The sequence below is a fragment of the Sciurus vulgaris genome (assembly GCF_902686455.1).
Source record: "Sciurus vulgaris genome assembly, chromosome: 3".
NCBI classification, from domain to species: Eukaryota; Metazoa; Chordata; class Mammalia; order Rodentia; family Sciuridae; genus Sciurus; species Sciurus vulgaris.
The window spans coordinates 124,642,355-124,661,115 of NC_136463.1; the positions used below are offsets into that span (position 1 = coordinate 124,642,355).

The 18,761-nt window shown below is 42.4% G+C and overlaps 1 protein-coding gene across 5 annotated transcripts in view; it reads left to right on the top strand.

Moving 5' to 3' along the window:
* Positions 1–18,761, top strand: part of MYO3B (myosin IIIB) — a 548,027-nt gene that overhangs the window by 221,673 nt on the left and 307,593 nt on the right. For 3 of the 5 annotated variants that reach the window (XM_079135470.1, XM_079135469.1, XM_079135471.1), the window contains exon 8: positions 9,294–9,359. The exons of the other annotated variants lie outside the window; for them this stretch is intronic. In XM_079135470.1, coding sequence (XP_078991596.1) covers positions 9,294–9,359 — 66 coding nt within the window. The remainder of the gene's footprint in view (positions 1–9,293; positions 9,360–18,761) is intronic. 5 annotated transcript variants of the gene reach the window in all.

The following is an 18,761-nucleotide window of genomic DNA, read 5'->3' on the forward strand; positions in this document are numbered from 1 at the left end:
AAAAAGAATTATGCATTTAAAAAATGTGTGTGAAACAGACAGGTTTGTGGTCTCCTTTCTGTGTGTGGAGGACCACTGGGAAAAAGGTCATTAATCAGCCCTGGGGCAAGGTCTAGTCTCTGCCACAGTGGATATTAACAGTTGAATTTGATGGCGGTGTGTGAGGTCTTGTTGAAGGAGGGAATTAAGGAACCGAGCACGTAGATGACCACTTGGGCTCAGGCAGAGAGCCACACACCAATCTTCCCTCCATCATCTCCACTGACATGACACCTTCCCTTGCCCTTGACTTTCTCCTGCACTCTGCATGCGTGGCCTGAGCTGCTTATTATCCTGGTGTGTTTGCATAAGGAGAGGACAGTAGAGGAAAGGTTCCCTGTGCTGTAGAGAGATTGAGGAAGTGCAACTCCTGCCTTTTGTGAACATTAAAATTTTGGATCAGGGGCCAAGGATTGATGGAGCTTGATGAGGCCCCCATCTTAAGCATAGGTCTGGGTAATAATAACTGACATGGGGACATGTGAGCTTGAGATCCTGCATTGACCTTTGAAGCTGACTGGTGTTGAGCTGAAAAGCCAGAGGAAGTGAACGCTTTGTCACCTACTGAGTGTAATGGTTAAGGTTGGGTTTATTATGAGCCAGGTGATTTTGATATAGTGACTTTACATCTTAATGATTATAGACTGACTTGGCAGGTGGCTTTATATAAGGGACAGGATCAAAAAGATTATTCAGAATCAGAATCAAAAGAATCACCACCTTGAAGTTTCAGTACAAATCTTTGCTTTCTTCCTTATTGCCTTCTGTAATTTCTTCAGTCATTGTGGAAAGAAGTCTCATGGTTATTGATCATAACCCTTTCCTTTCTTAGTGGCCGTTGAAGGCTGAGATGTGACTGGTGTGTTTTGTTCCTGTGTCCTTCCAGATAACCTCTCTGCCTCTCTGCAAACCTCTTCCCTCTTGCTTTCCCCTACTTCAAAGAACTGACTCTGTTTGGAAGAAGACTTTCTAAAGCCTTGAGCGTGTAGCACAGTACCTTTTACGTGAAACAAGTGTGCAGTGAATAGCATTGTGAATGTGATTTCTATATTATTTTCATATTACCTATTTTCTGATTTTAATGAAATGTCTTCAGCTATTTCTTTGACTTTTGGAGATGTTTCCTCTTTGGCAGAATCGTGACATGTATATTCTGAATAGATCTTGGTCTGCATCATATACCTTGAGGTCATTACTCAAAGATACCCACCATTGGAGCCACCTAGCAGATTCTTGTAAGTGACTGAATGGAACTCCATTGGGGGAGTTGAACAACTCAAGGTCACCATTCACAGTGTGCTGAATGGCATTGTGGCCCCAGGGATGCAATTCACAGCACTGTGGGGGCTGTTTGCTGTTCACGTCCTCCTTGGCTTTTGCTCTGTGGCCCCCCTCTGCTCTGAAATTGCTCATGGAACCACCCCAGGAGATGAGGCAATCAATGGTCTACTCTAGCATTTAAGTTACTTGATAGAATCTGAAGTGTTCACTGGCAAGAGCTGTTTGCCACCAAGAAACCTTTTAAAGTTAGAAATCACATATGATTTCTAGACATGTAGTCTGAAAAATAGAAACAACCTAAATGTTCACCAATAGATGAATGGAAAAAAAATAAGTACCAGAACACTGATGTGTAGCATGGAATCTCATTTATACTGACCCTAAACTATAAAAATTATTTAAATTAATGTTATAAAATTATATTGTAATTATTAGATGCTTACGGCACAGAAAAACAGTATATGTATTATTATGTTAATAGCAAAAGGGTGTAAAAGAGCTGAAAAAAACACCACACGTACTGACCTGGGAGGAGATTGGGTTAGGTGGTGGAGTGAATAGGAATCTTGCTTTTTAATTCTCAGTGTTCCTGTGTTGGAAAATTTTTCTACACCAAAATGGAATCCTGCATTACTAATAAATATAAAACACTTTTTCAATGATTAACTTTGAACATGGAAGATATGATTTAGGGAGAAAAGCCACCCTTGGCTAGGGCTGGGGTGTGATACTGAGGGACAGGACACAAGCACATGCCTCACTATTCACTTCATTAATGTGATCTACTAATTGCAATAGAATGGCAGCTCTGTAGCTGTTAGTTAATATTCTCCAACAGATAATCACGCTCAAATGTCTTGCCTTATTGCTTTTATGAGTAAATAAGTAGAATTCCTGTTGAACACATTCTGAAGTGTTTAACTGTATGTTAATAGTTATTAATGATTAGATTTCAGTCTCTATATCTTCCTCTCTATATTCCTCCTCTCCTTTCCTGATACTCTCCTCCCCTTGCCAACTGGTTCACGTCCCCTCTGGTCAGGACCTGTCCCAGATGCACAACTTCCAGGAAGTCTTTCTTAATTAACTTGGCCTCCTGGAGAAATCTTTTGCTCACATCCTTTGGTGAGTGCTGGCATCTTTGAGGACTTCATTTTTGTGCCTTCTTGAGGCGTTGCTTGCTAATTTGTTTCTGTCATGTTTTTACATACGTGTTGTCTTAATTCATCTTCCAAAGAAATAGACTCTTCATGAAATAAACACAGAAATCAGGGACATGTGTAGACTTTGGAGAATGAAATATCTGAGTTCAAAACCTGACTCTTCCACTTTTTGCTGGATGTTTTTGAGAATTTTTCTTCTTTTAAGTTGCATATTCACCATTTGTGAAACTGAATTCTTATTTTTGCAATTGTTGTGGTGGTTCTTTTGTGTGTTTGTTTTTTGTACTAGGGATTGAACCCAGGGGTGCTATACCACTGAGTCACATCCCCAGCCCTTTTTTATTTTAGAGGACAGGGGTCTCCCCAAGTTGCTTAGGGCCTCACTAAGTGCTGAGGTTGACCTTGAAACTCAGATCATCCTGTCTCACCCTCCCCAGCTACTGAGATTACTGCGCCCAGCTGTTGTGGTGTTTGGGTGACCTGTATGAGAAGCGCTTGGCACAGGACTTTGTGTGGGTGGTAAGCACCCAACCTGTGACAGTTATTGGTCTTCACTCCTTCTTTCTCCAGCCTGCCATGTATCTATAATGCCCTGATATCCAGGGCATTCATTAATTTAATGAAGCTTAAATTATGATTTGTTTTGCTGATTTGACTAGTTATGTTCAGGGCTTGGGGACATTTGGGCTTCCTAAGTAGAAGGATAAGGGTATATTATCAAATCCAACCCAAGTCACCATTTCCTTGTTCCTCAAACCCTGCTTACTGTAATAATTTAGTTGGGATATGCTCATATCCAAAAGGGTTTGCTCCATTTTTATCTAATTTTTATGCTACTTTGGAAGCCAAGTCGTATCTTGTCCTGGCAACATCTGACTTCCAACAGGTTTGTATGCTTGTGTGCATTCATTCATGTAGCCACTTAATTCAGCAAAAGTTACTGAGTGCTGCTGTGCTAGGCACTATAGATATATAGGAGCAGGAGCAGGGGCAGGAGTCTGCCAGGGGAAACACTTTAGACTGAAGGTACATCATGTGCAAAGTCCCTGAAGCAAAAAAGAATAGGTTTTGGGAGCTACACTTTCTGTGCACTCTGGCTTTGGGTGAGCATGGGAAGTATCTGAGGTGATATTGGGTGGACAGATGGGCAAGACCATCCATATACCATGCAAAGGAGTTGCGTGTTATACAGATAGTGTGGATCTACTGAAGAATTTTGAGCAAGGAAATAACAAAGTCATATTTGTGTTATAAAGAAATTTCAAACTAACCAGTGCAAGATGAACTGGGGGAGGGAGAAAGAGGTGGTGAGAAGGAAAAAAATAAGGAGGCTACTGGAGTAGTGTGGGGTAGGAGAGGAGGAGTGACAGTGGGGCTGTGGAAGGGGGGCAGGGCAAAGACAGAGGGATTAGGAAGTAGAATTGAGAGGACTGGGCCTTGATTGATGTATTTTTCTCTGTCATTGTCATAACAAATTGTCATGAACTTAGTGGTTTTAAAATAATACAAATCTATTATCTTAGATTTCTCTAGGTTAGAAATATGACATGGCCTCACTGGGTAAAATCAAGGGGCCAAATGGGCTGTGCTTCTTTCTTAGGGCTTAACAGAGAATTTGTTTCACTGCTCATTCCGGTCATTAGCAGAATGCAGTTCCACAAGTTTGTAGAAACTAAGGTCCCCGTTTTCTTGCTTGGTATAGCTGAGGTCCAGCCTCATCTTCCAGGTGCTATGTGCATTCCTTAGCTCATGGCCCACCCCTATCTTCAAAGGCAGCAATGGAGGGTCCTGTTTCCTTCACACTTTGAATCTTTCCTGCCTCTTGTAATTTCTTTCTGATCCCCTCTTCCATTTGAAAAGACTTAAGTGATTAAATCAGACCCATCCAGATCCCAGGATAACCTCTCCATCTCTAGGTCTTCCACCTTGATCAGTCGACAAAGTTCCTCCTGCCCTGTGCAGTAGCACACTAACAGATACTGTAGGTTAGAAGGGGTGTTTCTTCAGGGCAGCTATTATCCCTTCTCTAATCGGTTGTGGGGTAAAGAGAATGTAGACTTTGAGAACCAGGTTGAAATCAGTTTTAAGGAGGGATTTGACTCTTGGCCTTTTCTTGGCCACTTGAGGAGTGTACGCTTGATTTGGTTTCTCACTGTGCTGGGGATGTGATTCAGTGGTTGAGTGCCCTTGAGTTCAAGCCCTGGTACCCCCGACAACCCCCCCCCCAAAAAAAAAAAAAAACAAAAAACCAATCAGGTATAACTCCAAGAGGAAACATTGGAGGAGAATCAAGCTGTGTCTACAAGGAATTACACATTTAGGCCGTATCGAGGTTATGTCATCTTGTCATGTCAAGCTAAAAATGTCACCATTATCAGGACAATTGAGAATATTTACCTACAAATGTGATCTTTCTTTAGTTATGAAGGTGTTGTAGTACTCGTTTTGGTTGGTTCTGTATTAAATATGTGAAACTTCCAAAAAAAAAAAATTAAAAGTGGATCTGTAGATACAGCTCAGTGGTAGGGTGCCTGACTTGCATGCATGAGGCCCTGGGTTCAATCCCCAGTACCTAAAAAGGAAGGAGTTGAGATTGTTTGTGAATATGTTGACTTTAAGATGTCCCCAGGAACCAGCTAGGAGGTAGTTAGATGTGCCAGTCAAAGATAGACAAGAAATCAAGGCAGGAGATGCTGGTCAGGCAGCTGTTGATGTACAGCGAGCCCTTGGTGAATGTGTAGAATGGGAAGAGAACAGGACTACCAGCAGGACCCTGGGTCGATAATACTGGGTGCACCCATGGGAGAAGCACTCACCAAAGAAACTGAAGAAGCACTGGCCTGATTTCCCCATGCAGGGTCTCTGTCCTTTGGGGCACATTTCTTGCCTCCCCTTTACCGGCCTGTTTTCTGCCCACGCCTCATTTCTGCTGTATGCTGTGGCCTCTCTGCCTCTTTGGGGATGTTCCAATTTCCATTTCTAAACTGCCTTATTCTCTCAGTATTTTTCAGTTGAAGTTTCAAAAAGAAAAGAAAGAAAAAGAAAAAACCTTCTGAGGAGAATGGAGTGGACCCAACTTATCATACAGAGGAAGGTCACAATGTGGCACGGGTCACTAGATTAAGTTAGGATGGCTGTCCTGAGGCCAAGTGCCCATCATGGTCCAATTAGCTATTTTTCTCTTTCAGGAACTGGAATGAATCCAGTCTGACAGCTCAGGCTTTGGGGGCAGGAAGGTTGACTTTACCTGCATTGTATTTGCTGGATACAGGATTACATCAAAATGGAAAGATTGTAGGTTCACCCCTCACTCTTAGCCTCACGTGGCCCTAATGCTGTCTGTGGCAGGGAACCATCATTATAGGCATTGAGGATCTAAACTGTAGGACTAAAGTCCAGGTAGGCAAAACCCAAACTGAATAAAGTCATCTTCCTTCAGAGTCACTGGCAATCTCTGTGGTCTTGTATGTTTCTCAACATTATTCAAACGAGAGCTGTTCATTGTGCTGTGTGGGCCTTCCAGCCACTCATCCATCTGCAGGCCACCCTCATGCATAAAGAGTCCCTGGGTTGCAGTCACTGGCTCTGAATTTTGAGTCTCACCTTCTCTTAAAGAGAGAATGTAGCCCTCTGGGTAGGGCTACATTTGCAGGGTTGGCAGAACTGAAGAGGTGCCAGCGTTACTATATTGTGACCTTTCTGGATTCCAAGAGAGAACTAGAAATTTTATTGCCAGACCCAAGAAAGTACTATCAAGTCTTCAAAATTCCTATTAGTTTTTTTTTTTTTAATATTTTTAATTATAGATGGACATGATACTTTATTTTGTTTATTTAGTTTTTTTATGTGGTCCTGGGGATCCAACCCAGTGCCTCACACGTACTAGGCCAGCGCTCTACCACTGAGCCACCACCCCTGCCCTCCTATTGGTTTTTGTCATACACAGATAAGAATCTATCACAAGATCTGGATTTATGAGCCACAGTGTGATGGGCTCCAGGAGAGGCAGGGAATCCTGGAGAGCAAATGAGCTTCTCTAACCAAATTCTGATGATTTTCAGCTTCAGTGAATTCGTTTCCTTGCCACGAGGGTGGCTGGACTGGGGTGGTGACATGATGCCACGTCCTGAGGCCCAAACCTCAGCAGTGGCCCTTGTCCACGTTTCTTGCTGGGGAACAGACTAAAACCAGAAAGTTATGGTGTTCCTGTGCCACAGTGGACCCTTGCCATCGGCTGCTCACTGGACCCTTGCCAGGGTGTTCTTCAACTGTGGTCGAGAGACACCCTCCTTGCTTGACTGGAGAAAGCAAAACAGCCAAAATAGTGCCCCAGACACCAAGAGGCTCCTGAGTAAAAAGGAAGATAGGCACATTCTTGACCTAATTATTGGGGGTCCCAGAGGGCGACTGGCATTGAGCCCACTAGTTTTATTGCAGTCAAGTCTGTCCAGTCTGTCTGAAAGGACTCCATGGTCACATGAGCTACCAGGGGTAAGTGAAACTCTGAGCCAGTGGGGCTGCTTCTGCAGCTCTCACCTGCAGAACCCACCTCCGTGAGGATGGAAGCAGCAGAAAACTAGAGATGATCAAGCAAAGTGCAAGTCTAACCTCAAAAGTACTCATCTTCTTTTCTTGGCATGGTGGGGCTTGCCTACAATTCTAGTGGCTTGGGAGGTGAGGCAGGAGGACTGCCAATTCAAAGTCAGCCTCAGCAAAAGAGAGACGCTAATAAGCAATCAGTGAGGACTCTGTCTTTAAATAAAATACAAAATAATATAAAATAAGGCTGGGGATATGGCTCAGTGGTCAAGTGCCCCTGAGTTAAACCCCCAGAACCCTCTGCCAAAAAAAAGTACTCAAAAAAACTACTCACATTCTTTGAAACTGCTAGGCTTTTTAAAAATACCTCTGTGACTTGATGCATGCTGCATTCTAAACCTGGAATGGCTTCCTTTGCCTTCTCTAACTTGAAAGATCCAACATAATTTTCCTGGGTCAGCTCGAGTTCATCTTCTTTATAAAGTCTTCTGGAACTCCCCAAATTGGGTAAGCAACCCTTAATTATGCTTCTACATATCTTTGCACTTGTGCTTCTGATACATCACTTATCAGATTGTATTCTACTCTTAGGGTAGGATATTACCCTGAAACAATATGTGACTCAAGATTAGGCTCAGCTGCATATAACACTGGCTTAAAGATGGTGAAAACTTTTTTCTCTCTCCTTTTAAGGAAGACTAGAGAGAAGCAATCTAGAGCCCATGTGGAAGCTTTGTAATGACATCATGATTTCAGTTTCCTCCTTATCCTCTCTGCCAAACTCAACTCAGAGCTTTTATTTTCAAGTTTGTTTCATGTCTACAAGACTGCTCTAGCTCCAGCCATCACCTCCATGCTCCAGAATGCAAGAAAAGGAAGAAAAAGAATAAAATCTCTCTCTCTTTTTTTAAAGGAAATTTTCTGAAAATACTGCACAATAATTTTACTTCTTTGTTAGTCAGAACTCAGTCAGGTAGCCACATTTAGTGGTAAGCGACTCAAGAAATTATAATTTTTATTATGTCAGCAATGTGTCAAATAAAAACTGTGCCAAAAGAAATGCAGAGATGCTAGGCATGGTGGAACATGCCTAAACCCCAGCTACTAAGGAACCTGCCACAGAAGGATCACAAGTTTGAGGCCAGCCTCAACAACTTAGCAAGACTGTCTCACAATTAAAAAAGACCTCAGATATAACTCAGTGGTAAAGTGCTCCTGGGATAAATCTCTCTCTCACACACACACACACACATATGAGAAGAGACTAGATACTGAGAGGCAAACTGGAATCACAGTTTTTATTCTGGTAATTCCTGGTGTTAACCATTTCTCTACTTGTTGGAGCTGAGCACTCTGTGGCTTTGGGAAGCAGTTAGAACCCAGGTGATAACACAGATTACATATAATGGTTTAAAATTCGCAGTTATAGTTTAGATGTGCAGAAATTTTACTTTCTTTATTTACTTAACTTGACTCACCCACAAGCTCCTATTTCCATTAATGACTAGAAAAAATACTATCAATTAAAAGTAACGTAGCCCCTTCTGTTTTAAAATTAAATCTCTTTGGGGTAAAATTTCAGCTACATTCAGGACTCTTGCCTTTTTTCTGCTTTCTCACTAGGAGGTGGTCTGGTTACCTGAGGGTTTTTTCTGCAGTTCTCTCATTCTCTGGGACCTCCCACAATTGGGAATAGAACATGTCAGTCTCCCTCTCTTCCCAGGAGCCTCTTGGAATCTGGAATGTTCTTTGGACTGATCTGCTTTCTCCAGGGCCTACTGCAGAAGTTGGAACAAGGAAATGGTTAAAAACGTGATGGATGCATTTATGAGTACACTTTGGATGCATCACATAATTAATCCAAGTGGTACCATAATGATCTGGAAATCCTGTACAATTAAAAGTCTGTTTCTCTAAAGCCCCTGGCACTGTGTTTATAGCTTTTTCATGGCCCTGGTAACCCTCTGCATTCTAATGGCTTGTGCATCTGCCTCACCCCTCATTAGAGTGACCGCTGCTGCAGAATGTCCCTGCGCTGTGTGACTCTCAGGTGCCGAGGAAAGCGGGGGACATGGTTAGGCCTTCAGTAAATGAAAAGGAGTGACCACAGGAGCAGGCGCCAGCACTTGATAAGTTACCACTAATGAATGACTCCCACCCGGGAAAAACCAGATTTTATTACAGCGATTTAGAAGGACATCAATAAAGACAAGTTGACATCTTGCCTTTTGCTGAACTTTAATTTTTAAAAAATTGCTTTTGTTTTTTTAGAAATCCTCCTCCTACCTTACTGCATCCAGAAAAATGGTGTGAGGAATTCAACCACTTTATTTCACAGTGAGTATTTCTTCCTCTGAAAATTGCTTATCTAACAAGGCCTTAGACAACGATCGGAGAAATCCAAGTTGCGGGATTTACTTCGTGCTGGAAGTGGCTATGCCTAAGAGCACATTATTATGTAGGATTTGTTCCAGTGAGTGACAGAAGATGCCTCTGCAGGATCTGAAAAATAAGGAGTTCCATTTGACTCGGTTATAATCAGTCCCCTTGAACATATGGGTCACATTTATCTGAGAACTTGCTCTGTCATGGGCCAAATATCATCAACATGTCATGTCCAATGAGAGAAGAGACTCGGCATCTAACATCTGATGTTCACCCTGGGACCAGGACCAGAGAAAGACAGAGGTTAACAGTCGCTAGCAGGTGTTGCTGCTTGCGCGTTGGACTTGGCTCTAGGATCTGTGGCATGGAGACAGCTCTAGTTTCTGAGATGATCAGGGGACAAAATAGAACTTGGGCCTGGGATACCACAGTGAGACCCCCTAGTCCATACTCAGGTTATAGAGAGCAGGATGAGAACCGAGCTGATGGTGTCATATCCTGGTGGGTGCTATGCCACCAGGCAAGACTTACTGGTTCTAAGACACAGAACCAACAGTGACACCAGCAGGGTGGCTCAGTGCTGGGATTGTGGGCCTGGCCTTGGAAGGGGACCGCATTGGTTCCAAATCTGCAGAAGGCACTAAGTCTGCTGGAGAGGCCACAAGTTCCCAAGATGGGGTCTGCTGAATTGTGGGCTGGGAATCTGGACCAAGTGAGGGAGCTGGGAAGAGGTACCTCAGCACTTAGTGTATCAAGCAAGTTTCTCAGAGGTTGTGGGAGGAGAAATGAAGTGACCAAATAACTGATAAACACTAAGTAGAGAAGGTCAACTCATGTTCTTCTCATTTTTGCCAATGGGCAGACTTAGCATCCGTCAAGATTCTGGGCAACAAATCAAACTGGATGTCTTAATCATCTTCCTTAATCACAGTGTAGCTCTATAATCCCTTATCCACAATCCCCAAATCCAAAGAGCTCTGAAAAATCAAAGTTATTTCACAGTTGAGTCATTTAGCAGCAAAACCTGACCTTATATGAACCAATTTGGTGGCAACACATGACCTGAACTGATGTGAGGCTATTTATAGTCATTATTTGTCTTACTTAGTGTGAATATTCATGTATTTTGCTGCAGATATATTAGTATTTGATTACAGTGTGCTGCCCCAGATCCTTCTGGGGGTGTTATATAATATACAGTAAATGTACCAGTTTACCTATCTAAAATTTGATGAAATTTATTTGGCCCCAAGGGGTTTGAATAAGAACTGTGGACCTGTATTTCATTTCCATTTCAAATGCAATATAGATCAGGGTCCCTGAAATTGTATGCTTGTCTGGACTTGTGCCACACTCCTCAGGAGAGGTGAGTGGAAAAGAACTCTACCAAGAGAGGCTATGTTGGAATGTGACTGTGAAGGTCAAGGTCAGGGGTGGAGGACATGCCCTTGCCCTCTAACCCCACTCTGACATTGTTGCTCTGTCTACAGAATATACCAGGAACAGCCACAGTCGGGATGGGAATGTCAGGACAAGGTGGGAGGGACATCAGATACCTGCAGGTGGGATGATGCTCACAGGAAGCAGAGGAAGGGCCCCTTCCTGAGGCTTGGGAGTCTCATGAGGAAGAGGGAACTGTATCCCCTTGGCTTGGGGCCTCATTTCAGACCACCCCAGAGAAAGAAATCTGGGAGCTAAGGTTCCAGGGATTTTGTTGGCAAGGACGGATCCAAACACTTTTCCTTTTCATTTTGTTGCTGCACACAGATACCCTTGATTGACCTTCCTAAGGTACTGGCCTAGAAAAATCCATTACACATTCACTGATGCACCTTCCCATTCCAAGTTTCCCTGATGCCTCTAAAATGTGCTTTGACTCTCAGAAGTCTGGCTTCAATTTACTTTTTCAAGAGTAAGTTTGTGTACTTAAACCAACCATGGTATTGCTTGGATGGATTTGACAATTCAGATACATCATTGATGGCAGGGTTGGGGCTTTTAGAGCTATAGGCAATATAGAAGTTCCTCCCCACTCTGCTATTTCCTATGGCAAAACAATAATACCTCTCTCTCTTTCCCTCCCCTTCTCCAACTCCTTCTCCCTGTTCCTTCTTCTTTCCCCGTGGTATGGGGATTGAACTCAGGGGCACTCTAACACTAAGGTACGACTGCAGCCCTTTTTATTTTTGAGACCATTGCTCAGGCTGGCCTCGCCAAATGGTGATCCTCCTGCCTCAGCCTCCTGAGTCACTGGGATAATAGGCATGTACATCCATACCTCGCTCAATCTTCTCTTTCTTGAATAAGTTGTCTTTATTGTTTTTTATTAGTGAATATATTTTTTTATTTTTTAATTTATTTTTTTTGCAGTGCTGGGGACCAAACCCAGGGCCTTGTGCTTACAAGGCAAGCACTCTACTGACTGAGCTATCTCCCCAGCCCTATTAGTGAATATATTATAGATGTTCATAGATTCTTCCTTGACCTCAGCCCCACAATTCTATTTTTTCCTATAACATCTTAGATTTTTCAACCATGAATTCTCCTTCTACAATATTTTTAGGAATATCCCTCAAGATTGGGAATCTTTCATATCTTTATGTCAAAAACCTGCCCACCATTTCCAAATAATCTCCGGTTTTGTAAATGAGGTTGCCTACCCTAGCTGAGCCACTCAGCCAACCCAAAGACATTTCATTGTATTAATTCAAATCCCTAATTAAATATAAACAATGGCACTTCCTGGGTTTGAACTGTCTATTTAAAGAGAGAGCTTTGGTTTGCTTTTCTACTTACCTTGCTCATACTGGAAAAGAAGGGTAGAGGATTAAAGCCTTCACATTATAAGCTTTTCATTTTTGGAGAGACTGGGGCAGGGAAGATGATTATCTGGCAATTTTAGGAAAATTATCTCTAACCTGAAGTAATTATTCACCTAATTACTTCAGTCCCCTCTGTATACCAAGCCACAAGCATTGTATGCAGGTACACAGAACTGATTCTCTCTAAAGAACAAACAGGATTAGAAATTTCTTAACAGTTTTAAAACCTTTGGTACCTTGTCCCCATGTAAACTGCAGACCCTGCAGATCTGTTTGGTCATTTAGGGCTTTCTCAGTTTATGCTGGTTACTTCTCACCAAAGGACCTGGGTGACATCTCATGGGCGGTAGGGATCTGAATGGGTCGGGCTGGCTGCAGTCTAGTGATTACCGCAGCGTGGACAGGGCGAGAGCGCAGGCGCGCAGGCATCAGAAGGGCCGGCAAGGCAAGGTAGCACCAACACTGGATGTGGCTGAGTGTTTTTCAGATTCGCTTCTTACCTCCTTATTTGGAAACAGGAGATATATTTTTAAAGTCTAAAATCCCATTAGCAAACCTGTCTTGGGGTTTAAAAGAAAAAAAACAAAAAAAAAAAAAAAAAAAAAAAAAACAAAAACCCGTTACCCTGTTTGGTTCTGAACCTTTGGTTGTTGGTGATAATTGACTCATTTATATGTGTTAGTTATGCATTTGTCAAAGCATGACTCCTGACAGCTTAGTTATGATAAATTAAACACGATGCTCACATAAATTCTGCACTGCTTTCATCCCTATGCTAGGACCCTTCCTGATGTTTTTGTCACCTCTATAAATGTGCAGTTGGCTTTGTAGCAATTTCATTATCAGCCCTTTCCCCTATGGCTAAAGCTATTTGCATAACAAGTTTATCTGGTTCAAGTACCAGCCAGACTTCTGCTTTGTCAGGAGGCTCCATTCAGAAGTAGCCTTTTGATAAGATAACAGTAATTTTCATTTTGTAAACTCCATCTTGGTCCCAATGCTCCGCCCGCCCCACCCCTTTCTTAACTTCAAACTAATTTCGGGCCTTTGGACTAAACGACAAAAATATTTTCCTCATCATTGGTCGAAAGGTATTGTGAGCCGTATTCTGATTTTGCCTCTAAAACTTTTGGGATTTTATTAGGAATTCGATTTAGGACTTCATCATCAATGGTTTTTGAGCAGATTAGGGAGACAATAAAGATGGATTTCCCTTGGTCAAGGGCAAATCCGCCGAGAGCATCACTCCAGCTCAGCTTTGGATTTAACGATGACACTATATGATCATCCACACATAAACTGCTTTCTTGGGGTGACTCACTTGAGCAGTGTAGGGAAGAAAAATGGTATCTTTTCCTCACTCATTGCAAGGTTCATGACTGACGCCCCTATAACAAAAGACAGATTAACAAGAGAAAAGCATAACAAATTTATTTATTGTAAGTTAGGTGATAAGGAAACCTTCAGAAATGAAGGCCCAAAGATTTAGGGGAAAAAAATCTGTATTTTTGAGGTTGTGTTTGAGTAAGATTGGAGAGTAGTGCAGAGGTATGACTGACAAAAAGGGTAATAAACCAGGGGGAACATGGCACCACCTGCCTGTTCAGATTTCTTTGGGCCTCACAGTGAAGGTTCCTCCAGGCAGAGGGCAGAACACCTGTCACATGAGGTTCCATAGAGAGCAGGTGGGGGGTCAGGGTGACCTTCCAGCTTCTGCAGTTTTCTTGATTTCCTTCATCTTGAAGTACTCAGTGTGCAGAGGTGCCCTGTGTGGGGATAGTGTTCCCTATGCTTCATCAGTGGCCGGTGCACAGGTCCCTCTTTCCGAGAGGGAGCTATCTGATCTCTTCTGTCAATGGTGAGACTGGGACACTCGCATTCTTTGTAGACCTGGGGGTCGATGAAACCCACCATTTGGGGTGTCTGTTTCCTTGGCATGGATTATATTTCCCTCAAGGCAACACTCCTCAGCTCTGTGCCTCTCCATTCTGTGTTTCAAGGTTGCTTAATTCCATGTGGCTTTACAATGTCAGCAAACAACAGGCTTGCACTGATAAAAATCCTAACCCAGTAATTTATTAAGTCCCACAAAAATTCTTGGCTTTTTACGTCTTTCTAGGTTCTCAGGAGGCCATGCACAGGGTTAATCCCTCCTGGAGTAGAAGGATACAATAACCTTTATTTACATTACTTCACAAATTGGTAGTTTTAATTAAAATGAGCAGTGGTATCTCCAGTGACACACTCTCCATTTTAGATTTATTTAGCCAATGATTAGCTATTATGGCTTTTTGAATTAATTAGCATCTCTTGAGCTACAGGGAATTCATGAATTAATAAAAACTCACAGAGAAGCTCAAAATTTAAAACAAAATTCTAAAAACCCCCAAATTCTCCTCTCCTCTATCAACAAATATCAATCAATACACTTATAAATGTAATTTATCTTCTTTTTCATTTTTAAAAATTGGAATTTTTTTTTCTCTTCATGAGAACAAATAAAGCAATGAGTTTCAAGTTTATACTTCCCAGAAGAGCCTCTAACTTAGATGAACTAATAGATCAACAAGCACAGTGAGTGTTGATCTCACATATATAGTCAGCGAATATGATCTGATTTTCTCAGAGTGCAAACCAAGAGGTAACTCAGTATGACCTGCAGCTTGAAATGGTGCAGCATCCACATATTTCTAGAACATTCTGTCTTCCAAGGATCTGTACCTGTGCCAGAGAAATGAGAGTTTTGGCCTCACCCAAAATACCTAAAAGAGTAAACTGAGAGCTGCAGACACCAGGCAGCACATTGTTTGTTTCCTGGTAGGTGCTGGGTGGGCTTTTGCAAGAACCAGATCTGCAGCCTGTGTCACAGATTTCACATTAGTGCTCATGGCCTGTCAGGGTAGCTAACTTTGTGGCTGTGCTGTGGGCTCTGAAGTGACATTTTGTACCATTTTCCCTGTACTGACTTTTCTTTCTTCTTTTTTAAAAATTGCACTTGATTTTCATAACATGCATCAAAAAGAGTCTGCCATGAATATAAACAGAAGAGACAGTGACCTCTGCACTGTGTGTTTGCACACATAGGCCTGGTGGCACATGTGGGGCTCTCACTAGAGTGCCACCTGGGTCACCATCAGGGAGAGGCCTCTGTGCATGGATGGAGCTATAGTGTGTGCATCCAGCTGTGCCTCTTTCTGGCTACGCACCCCTGGGAGGGCTATTCAACCTCCTGATCCTCAGTCCACATTTGTCAAATTGGGGCTAAGAGGAGGGTTGCAGTAAGAATTAAATGATACCAGAACCTGGAAAATAACAATAACATCAGTAACTTCCTCATGCCTGGTGCTGTTCTCTCCAGTCACTGGGTTCTTACAATCCCACGACATCATTTAATATTATCCCCATGTAATGGTAGCTATGTCCCAAGCCCAGATCAAGGCTATACGTGATGAAAAACCTCAACTGTCAGTGGCATGAAATGGACTGAGTTTTACTTTTTCTCTCACATAAAGTAAACAAGGAATTAGGCCACATGTGGTGTGGCAGTCTCTTAGAGCAGCCACTGGGCTCCTGCCCTCATGCTATTCCACTCCTAAGGGCACCTCATGAGCCATAGTGGCTGCTGGAGTGGCAACATTTACATTCTTAATTGGGTGGAAGGAATAAGTCTCCTTACCCTAAGACCCTCTGACAGTTTCACATAATACAATATTGGCTGCAACTCTATCACATACAGACTTCATCTTAATCCCAAGTGCTATTATTATACATTTATTATTAGACCCATTTTATGGATGAGAAAACTGAAACTCAGAAAAGTTATGTAACTTGTTTCATGTCAAATATCTAAGAAGTACCAGGAGTGGTGGCACATGCCTATAAACCCAGCTACTCATGAGACTGAGGTAGGGGGATAGCAAGTTTGAAGCCAGCCTCAGCAACTTAGTGAGACCCTGTCTGAAAATAAAGCATCAAAGGGGCTTGGGATGTAGCTCAGTGGTAGAGCACCCCTGAGTTTAATCCCCAGTACCATTAAAAAAAAAAAAAACCCAAGTGACAGTGCTAGAATATACTCTGCCTTCAGATCCTGTGCTATAAACCTCTCCAACATATATTTTCTAAGGAGCCTGAGATCACTTGAGTGATCACTTGAGCCTTCTGTGGCTGCTGTCTCCACCCACAGTTGCCAGCACTGTCGTTCTGCCCCCCAGGGTCCTGGCATGCATTTCCTTTCCCACTGCTGTGAAGAGACAGCATTTTGTATCAAGTCCCTTGATGGGGGAGCTGTGAAAATCTAGTGAGATACAGAGTGAGAGCCCAGCAGATGTTCGTGGTGAGCATTTTATTAGGAAAGGGACATTATCAAATGGTGACAATGAGTAACATCCGATGGTGGTGCTCTCCAAAGAGACACGAGTCTGGAAGGACAGCCTGGAGGGCTCAAGGGGTGATGAAGAGGGTCCTGAGGAGGGTCAGTCACGACCCCCACCAAGGATGGTCTGTGGCCTGGGAGAGACTGGCAGTAAGGACAAGGTGGAGTGGCTGTGTGGACATCTCTCCTGGGCTTCTCCTGAACGCTGCCATGTCTGCCTGTTTCCATAGGACGCCGCGCTTCTCCACTCCCTGACTACTTGAGTTTCCCAGGCTGCTTCCGCAGGCTGTGGCACAGAAGGAAATCTGGCTCTGGATCAGTTAGAATTCCAATTAAAAATGGAAAATGCTCACATCACCACATCACCAGTATCCCATTCTTTCAGCCCGCTGATAATTTCTGGCAGGGATAAAAATATCAGTTATAGCCCTTGGGCTCTAATGAAGGAAGGGCTCTGTGTGTGTGGTGTAATGGATTCAAAATTTACAGCATCGATTTTAAATATAGTAAGTTGTCATAGAATCTCTTGGTCTTCCTTTTACTTTTGGGTATGTGTGTGGTTTCTGTTAATTTCTTAGTTTTTTAATTCAGTATTTCATGAGGTCATTAAGTACATGATATTTAGCTATTATGTCAGGTTAATGCATGAGGAAAACCATAACTGATTTTTTATATGAGGCCTTTGAACTTTTTTTTTTTGAAAAAAGAATCTTACGAAAAGGCGATATTAGAGTGAGTAATGGGGAGTCTTGCCTTTAAGAGAGTCCAGCAATTTGAACCCTTCAGCTAAAACAATGTTTCACACACAGTAAAAGCACAGAAAGCCTGGCTTTGATCACCCATGTTATGGTTTGAACTGTGCCCCCTTAAAATTCATATGTTGAAGACTAATTCAATATCTCAGAATGTGACCTTATTTGGAAACAGGACCCTTGAAAGATATAATTAGTTAAGATGAGGTCATACTGCTGTAAGGGGGATCCCAATCCTATATGACTAGTGTCCTTATGAAAAAGAGGGGATTTGGATGCAGACCTATAGAAAGAACATTATGCGGTGACTAGTGTAAGAATGTCTCAGTTCAGGGACCCCAGCTACTAGGAGAGAGACCTTAGTGGATCCTTCCCTGATGCTTTCAGAGGGAGCATGTCCTGCTAACACCTTGATCTTGAACTTCCAGCCTCCAAACACTCAGTTTGCGATAGTTTATATAGCAACCCAGATGTCAATACGTGCATGACTGGCTGGTTACAGCACCTTAAGTCATTTGATATTCCAAATCTCTGTTTCCTAAGCTGGTGGTGATAACACCCACCTACCAGGGAGGCTCATATATACCTTTGAATACTGTAGAACATCAGGAGAATATTAGGTATTAGTATTGTACCTAAGGTCATACTGTACCTCCCTTCCTCCCTTTCTTTTTTTTGTTTAAATATGTCTGAAGTATTAAAGGTTTATGCTAAATTCTCCCTTCAAAACATATTGCACAATACTAAAGGTGGGAAATTTCTGTAATGCCCAGTGATTCACTGGCTTTATAAATGCTTCAGGAACAAAATATATATGCTCAGCACTGAGATTTGTTGGTTACATGTACCTCCTCAAGAGAAACAAATTATTATCATAGAGAGATGGTAGATGGGTACCATCTTGCAACCCAACTCTGACTGACAGACTCCCCAGAATACTGTGTGGAGGATTCTGAGTCTACATCTAAGGTAAAGCCCATGAGTTCCAGTGCTACCTGCCATGGGCATAGACTAGTGTCACTCAGTGATATCTGCTGTGGACTTACTGAAGCTCATACTTTTGTGGACATAGGTTCACATTTCTTTTTAATATTGACCAAATTCTCCACAATGTGAAAATTTATGACGAAACTCAGCCAAAGAAAGCCAATTAGCTGACATTCATCTAAATCAGTATATCCTAAAAAATACCTGAGAGCTAAAATAAAAGTAGTTGAATAAATTTAGAGTTGTCTTTGAGGATAATACAGGTAATAATTTTAATAATAAGCTTTTCATCCCCCTTTGTGGTGATAAGGCTGGATCCAGGGTCTCACACATGCTAGGCAAGTACTTTACCATGGAGCTATACCTAAAGATCTAACAATAAGCCTTACTTAGAGCTGGTTGTCAGGTTGTGCATCCAACG